The 7,275-nt window shown below is 34.4% G+C and overlaps 1 protein-coding gene across 3 annotated transcripts; it reads right to left on the bottom strand.

Annotated features, from left to right (window-relative positions):
• Positions 1-1,026: 1,026 nt before the first annotated feature.
• On the bottom strand, positions 1,027-6,334 carry LOC132031448 (metal tolerance protein 10-like). 3 transcript variants are annotated; one of them, XM_059421422.1, is made up of 6 exons: positions 5,857-6,334; positions 3,909-4,021; positions 3,309-3,554; positions 2,765-2,845; positions 1,826-2,056; positions 1,027-1,738 (listed from the first exon to the last, which is right to left on the bottom strand). In XM_059421422.1, exons 1-6 carry the CDS (start codon positions 6,071-6,073, stop codon positions 1,385-1,387), a joined length of 1,242 nt encoding a protein of 413 aa, XP_059277405.1. In that variant the 5' UTR covers positions 6,074-6,334; the 3' UTR covers positions 1,027-1,384. The 3 variants fall into 3 exon arrangements, with proteins under 3 accessions (XP_059277405.1, XP_059277406.1, XP_059277407.1); XM_059421423.1 differs by lacking the exon at positions 5,857-6,334 and adding an exon at positions 5,267-5,555; XM_059421424.1 differs by lacking the exon at positions 5,857-6,334 and adding an exon at positions 5,278-5,422.
• Between the last annotated feature and the right edge of the window lie 941 nt (positions 6,335-7,275).

Here is a 7,275-nt window from a genome sequence, read left to right as displayed (position 1 = left end):
TGATGATTGTATTTTTACTACTTTTGGTTTATTATTAATGAACAAGGTTAAGTATTCGTAAAGAACTTAAGGTAATGACACCAAGCCTTCAAACAAAATGGCGTTGAGCACTACTAAAACGGCAATCCGAAGATTTTCTTTATCCTTGATGTATTGAGCTTACGCTTATTAATCGCACAAAAATAAGTAGGGTTCTATATAAAATATTGAAGTTTCGGTCCCGAAGCATGATTAATCTATGGTCAAAGTACGTTAAAAAGTGTAATGAAAAGAGGGTTAACCAAAAGGGCCAAAAAAAAACGGACCCCTTTTAGCGCGATGAGAAATTTGCGCTAAAGCACTTAACGGTGCCGTCCCAGTTAAGTGCTTTAGCGCAGTTTTGTAACTTTTTTTTTTGTTGGGGTAGTTTGGTTCAAAAACCTTTTTCTGAGGTTATTTTGGTTCCGGACTCCCCATTCACTGGGGCTACAATGATGAGCCTATTTTGTTAAACTCAAGCTGTCATCTTATCCTACACGCTTAATTTGGTGCCACATGTCAAATGACACGGTAAGCCAAGTCAAGTGAAAGAATCACTTGGAGCATACTACATGTCAACATGACATAGCATGACTAGTCAAATCAATGGCTAATAAAAATGTGTAGGGTATACTAACTGACATGTTTTTGCCAATCGTCATGTCACTTCAATGTGATTGGTTGAAAAAGAGTTTATCTCGAACACAACTCTTCTCTCCTACTATTACAAATGGGGTTTCTCAATACAGCCACAAGTATTCAAGCATTCAAGATATCAAAAGCAAGCTAAAAAACAAAGAACAAATCAAGATTCAAGGAGTACCAGTCCAAATTATTAGTTCATGCTAGTTGCATTCAAGATTATTGTTTGCGGCAACCATATAGATTCAAGATCAAACTCAAAGGCCATTGAATTTATTTTGTTTTACTTTTGAAAAGAAGAATCAAAGGATTTATAAAGATTGTACTATTCACTCTACTGAAATAAAATACTACAATGTTGCAATATTTTCTAGTCTGGATAATTTTTCTTGTCACAAATTTTATTGTCTACAGATCTATCCCTAGATAGTCATCAATAACAGATTCAATTCAGATTGAATTGATTGCACTTAGACAGAAATGAAACATAAAAAAAGCTTCAATGAGAAAAAAATGAAGTAAAGAGGAGACAGTAGAGGAAACAGGCCTCAGAAGATAGAGGTGAAGGACACATAAACACGATAAAGCTCTCAACTTGCACGGATGATAAAGCTCCACCGATCCAATATGGCGAATAATGAACAAAAAAACTATGGTAAGTAGGAATTAAGCAGATGTTATTTTGAAAATTACTCCAGCCAACCACCACAGATATATATAAACGTTAGTTTGATTTGATCAGAGTCTTATGTTCTAGCTTGTGAGTGATGTCAAAGTCTATATGGACGAAAGCTCGCTCAACTTCAACAAGTTGCTCCAGCTTTTCCTGCAGTGTTTCACCAATATTATGTGCCTGGTTCAGAAACATATCCTCAGGCAGCACTATATCAACCTCCACAAAATAATGTGTCCCAAAAGTATATGCTCTAACTGTGTCAATGTGTTTGATCCTTTCATGGTGATTCCATACTAGATAGGTCAACTTTGCAAGAAAATCTGGTGGAGCTGTTCTTCCAATAAGTGACCACACATTTTCCAGCACCGTCCTTGCCCACGTGCCCATTGTGTAGAGCGCTATCTGAAAGCGCACAACAGAGATTAATAAGATTAATCAACAGACAATGTATACATATTAAAGAACCATACGCTGTTATTGTGAACTCACAATGATAGCTCCAGTAGGATCAATCCACCAGTAGAATTGGATGGCTAAGACTGCTGTCGCTAATCCGATTGAATTGGTAATTACATCAAAGAAATGGTCTTGAGCATAGGCCCTTATGATTTCATTTTTGAATCTTCGGCAATAGACCATAAGCACAAACTTTATCACAGTGACAGAAACCATAATTCCAATCATCCATTTTTCCTTTTCATGGTCCCTATCAGGATGAGACTGATTTTGTAGCATACAATCAGAAAACGAATTGGTGTAAAGTGTAAGACATATAACAATCACAATTCAGTCCTATAATACGAATTGTACTCTGTGGTAATATTTTTTATTAACCGTGCTACATCCATAGTATCAAAGCTAGTCGTTTTCAATTAGAACAAAAATGCCTGGTTTATCACTATACATGGCTTAGAGAGTGTGCCACTGCAACTTGCTTTTAGTGGCGATTTAGCTTCTTTTTTTTTGCCTTTCCTTTTCTCCTAAAATGAACTACCTGTCCTACGTACTCACATCATAAATAAGATATATCACATTTATCATATAAATTAGTGGTGATTTTCAACAATATAACTTGTCCATCAATGTTAAAAAAAAGTATTACCTAAGACAGAGGAGTACTGTTGAACTCTATAAATAATTAAAATCAACTCTAGAAGAACAAAATCTAGAAAAAACTCGAGGCTGCTGATTTTTAGGAGAAGAAGGAACTATGAATACTATTAGAGTCCCACGCTGGTTGAGAGCATAAGCTTTAATCTCTTTGCATAGCCCAGGAAAATCCTCATGAATTCCAAATTCCATTTTTCATAACATGATATCAGAAAATATGTATCTTAGGAATATTGCTTCATCATTTCGGCATTATTTTTTACAACTTAGACAAACACATCCATATCATGACACAGCTGAGTAGGACCAATTACATACCTTAGTTATGAGTTGTCTACCGGACTCGAACAATATTTGTAGTCCTAAGGTCGCCATTACGGATGCAAAGACAACTAAACCCTGAAAATAGTGTAGCAGATTAGTTCAACATCCCCAGCGTGGTAGAAAGGTTCATGTTAATCTATACAACGATGCAACCAAGCAAAATATATATACTGGTTATAATCTATACAACGATGCAACCAAGCAAAATATATATACTGGTTTACTTGCAACATAAAGTTAAAAATTTTCATTCTTAACTATAGAGCTAAAGGGAAGATGCTCTTTTCTATTCTTAACTCTATTTTTGGAGAAATATCCTGAGATAAGGATTGTACCTGTCAAGCAGCTAAAAAGCAGAAACAATGCATGTGATAAATTGTTAAGAATAAATGGACATTAGGCCTAACTCAACTCCAAAAGCTAATCATGAGGTGTGGGTTGCCCAAAACAATATAACGAGACAACAAATCATTCCCAAAACCAATGTAGGACAATCCAACATAAATCTCAGAATGTTGCAGTGTTAACAAAAACTTACCACTGGCTGCATTCTCTTCTTTCCAATTGGATAGCGGTACTGATTTGGTGTTTTCATTGCATGAGAAGTGAACCACAGAATAAATCCAGATAAGAGGTCTAATAGGGAGTCTAAAGTCGACGCAATTACAGCCAGTGATCTGCTGTCAACAGAAGCGTAGACTTTAGCAATGAAAAGAACCATATTTGCCGCGTTTGACACATAAATCGCCATGCTTTCACCCTTAGCTAGTTTCTTCATTTCATCCTGGCAAACATTATTGTTAGATAGGAAAAACGACATCAGCCCTACACTATTAATAAGTTGAATCTTATTATAAATAGCAGTAACAGAATATTAAGATTCAAGAAACCTAAGAATTTGACTGGAAGTCCTAATGTACACTCAAGTAAATATGGAAAAAGATTGTTGTTGACGAGAAGAAATCACGGCCTCCAAGGTCTATTTGAAACTGCAAATGTTAGCTTTATGAACAACAAAAGAGAATAACAACAAGAGCTTCTGAACACTAAAATAGCAGAAAGTTAATTTAACAAAAATTGTGATGATTAAATTGATGAGAATCATCCATTCCTCGAAAATGTGGAAGACAGTAATTACCTCGGTAAGACTTCCAGGTAAATAACCACATTCATTAATTGTGTCCATCTCATTGTATCCTTCAAGCAGCCTTTGTTGATTTTTGTAGTATTCAGCAACTCTTTTCTGATTCCCTATTGATGATTAAGAGATTACAAAAAGCAATCAGGCAAGATTTGAAAGAAAAAAGAAGTGAAAATGACAATGGGAACTTTGTTTATCCAAAACAATGAGTTTGGTTATCTGAAATTAGCTACTTTAAGTATCATTCTTAAGTCCATGTAAGAGCAAATGTTGGTCCAATGAAGATGGATTTTGTTGCCTGCTTTACAGATTATCAAGTGAACTATTGTTTCTTCAACTGAAAATTAGTGACTTCACAAATAGTCCTCAACCCCTAGTTTAATTACCAACCCCTTCTTAACAATTAAACAGGATTAATAATCTAGAGCAAATAGATCAAGAACACCTGAAACTCTTGAATATATCGAACACATTAGTTTTCTATGCAAAAGGGAAACAAATTTGGCCAATTTTTGTTTACAAATATGAGATTGAATGGTTTAAAGTTACTTCAAGACATAACGACCTTAGCCCGAAATGATTGGAAGTACAACTATCATAATCTGTTACATGATCCATCCCCTCACAATTGTTCTTGGAGTATTCAATGTTTTTGCAATTCCACTTTTAAAATTCTTCTTTGCCAAGAATTCTCTTTTCATTTACTCAAAAAAGCAACTCTATGCTTGTACATAATTCAAGAAAGTAACGGATTTGAATACAACCATTGATAGTCTACCCCTTTTCCTCTTCCATTAGTTTGAAGATGTAATAAATAACTAGCCAGGAGCCATATGACCATTTCCACTCTCATACCAACTAAAATATGGTATAGACTGGGAAAAAATTGCCTTATGGAAGAAGAAAAAATAATGTTTGAGTGCCCGGACATAAAAGAAAATATAAACCAGGAATTTTGAACTTTTAGGAGTACATTTCATGAAACTAGTCCCAATGAAATCGCACTGTAAGCTTTTGCTAATCAATCTTGAATTATAAACTTGCTAGTTTATTTAGCAAGTTTAATCCCTTTGAATCATAGTTAATGGATCCAAAACTCTAAATTCAAGTTGGGCTATATTTAGTATGATAAATAATTAGCATCTGGTGGGCACATGAGGATACATTTTGCTCCACTAAAATGCTACAGCTCGAGAAATGCAAGAACTCTGCAAAAATATGTTCAACAAAGATCTCTATTTTGAGAAAAATAAAGAACCAAAAATAAAATGATTCCTGGAAAGGCAACTATCAATACATTAGGCAATTGTCAACGCAAAGAGCAGTTAAAACATTATAATAACAATAAAATATACTCAATAAACACCAAATAAAAGGCTGACACATCGCAGAGAAAGGTGCCCTCCACTCTTTGTTCCATTTTATATACTCCATCCCTCCCTACCCATTTATGTGAGACTATTTGGATTACAAAAGTCAAATTATCTAATCTTTTGGATGAATTCAGATATAAAATATTTATTTTTATTGAAATAAAATTTGCATATGTAGTATTATATAAAAAGTATTATAAGTTACAATAACAAACAATTCAAAATAATTTAAAGATGTATGTAAAAAATAACGATCAAAGAAAAATTACTTTAACTCTCCACTCCACTTAGTAAGTGCATCACATGAAGTGGGATGGATGGAGAATATTCTTTCCTTTTCCAACTTCTTTCTAAAAAAGGTATATTTTTATTATAAAAACTTTTTTATTTTTTCAATTTATCTTAATAGCATACTCGTATGATCATAAAAATGTTATATATATCACGGCATATTTGAAAATCTTGTTAAAGTACTTTCGATATATGTCTTGCAATCAAACAAAAATGTGGAGGCGATAACAAGTATATTGAAAAACATGTATTTGGAAAAGGAAGAGAGAAGGAGGAATTACTGAAAGCGCGAAGTAGACGAAGGAAAGTGAAAGATTGATGATCATAAGAGCGGTGTTGTGGAAGATGGAAATCGCTGGTGTTGACTTTCCATGTATTCGACGACCCCAAAGGCATGGAGTGATCGACCACAGACTGAGCAGCAGGAGACAGCAACTCCGTCCTAAAACTATCACCACCGCCACTACCACCATTACTACGACTGATTGACTTTGACATGTTTAGATGAATAGCTAGTTATTATGACCTTAATTGGAGAGTGTTATACTACAAAAATAAATAGAGTAGTTGTTTGGAATTAGGAAGATGGCATGAATATGGGCGCAATGGATTCCGTACTACTCGCCCACCGTCCGTCCAATCATGAAACCGGGCTGTTGCTTGCTTATGTTTTAAAAATCTTAAACCAAACACATTCTTACAGGCCTACAACATGCACTCTCTCTCCTTATGTTTCATTTATTAGAATTTTCTACTTATTCTTCCACTTCCATCACATTTTATGCGAAAATGTTTGATTAAGCATGGAATTTGTGGGGAAAAAAATTTTGAAACTTGTTACTGACTCTATTTCAATTTATGTGAACCTATTTTCTTTTTAGTCCGTGTTAAAATGAATGACCCCTTTCCTAATTTGAAAACAAATTCACTTTATGAATGATTTACAGCCACACAAATATTCAAGACTTATTTTGCACCACAAGTTTCAAAAGTCTTCCCTCTTTCTTAAATGTCGTGCCTAGTCAAATGGGTTCACATAAATTGAAACGGAGGGAGTATTGTAGACATGATTGTGTAACTAAACTACATTATTTCTAAATATAGAAATATTATTTTTCCAAATTATACTAATAAGGCTTCGAAAGCAGTTCTTTTGAGCCAAGGATCTATCGAAAACAGTCTCTCTACCCACAAAGGTCCTCATACCCCACTTATGGGGTTACACTGAATTTGTTATTTTTGTTGTTAAAACAGATTAATAAGAAAATAGGATTATATAAAATAGAAAAGGGAAGTTTTTTTTTTTTTTTTTTTTTGGTTGAAATTGATGATAGTTCTATTTTGCTAATAATAATGAGTTAATATATGATTCAAACCAGAAGGCAATTAAAGTAGGGGAAAGGACACAAATCGCCGCTGGGCCATAAATAATCCCACGCGCTGGCCCATCTATTCCCAAACCCAAAAATTAGCGGGCAATTCGCAGAATTGCCCTTCGTTTGGGGTGGTCTTTAAATTTTGCCCCTCATATTTGAAATCTTTAAATTTTGCCCTTAATTTTAAAACCCAGGTTCGGAGTTCGAACCACGCGGTCAAAATTTTAAAAAAAAATTCGCAAGGCAAGTTTAAATTTCGCTATGCCCCAACGGCATACAACTTGTGAAGGAATTACCAAAGTTATCTGGGACACAAGCATCTTA

This window comes from Lycium ferocissimum, chromosome 9, assembly GCF_029784015.1.
Source record: "Lycium ferocissimum isolate CSIRO_LF1 chromosome 9, AGI_CSIRO_Lferr_CH_V1, whole genome shotgun sequence".
Taxonomy (NCBI): Eukaryota; Viridiplantae; Streptophyta; class Magnoliopsida; order Solanales; family Solanaceae; genus Lycium; species Lycium ferocissimum.
This window is presented reverse-complemented; position numbering and strand designations above follow the sequence as displayed.

Bases quoted from the DNA above. Each gene is read 5' to 3' on its own strand.
- LOC132031448 (XM_059421422.1), bottom strand. From the start codon at position 6,073: ATGTCAAAGTCAATCAGTCGTAGTAATGGTGGTAGTGGCGGTGGTGAT. The intron at 4,022-5,856 runs GTAATTCCTCCT...AATCATCAATAG, and splicing joins TCGTCTACTTCGCGCTTTCA to GGAATCAGAAAAGAGTTGCT. The intron at 2,846-3,308 runs GTAAGTTTTTGT...CACTATTTTCAG, and splicing joins AGAAGAGAATGCAGCCAGTG to GGTTTAGTTGTCTTTGCATC.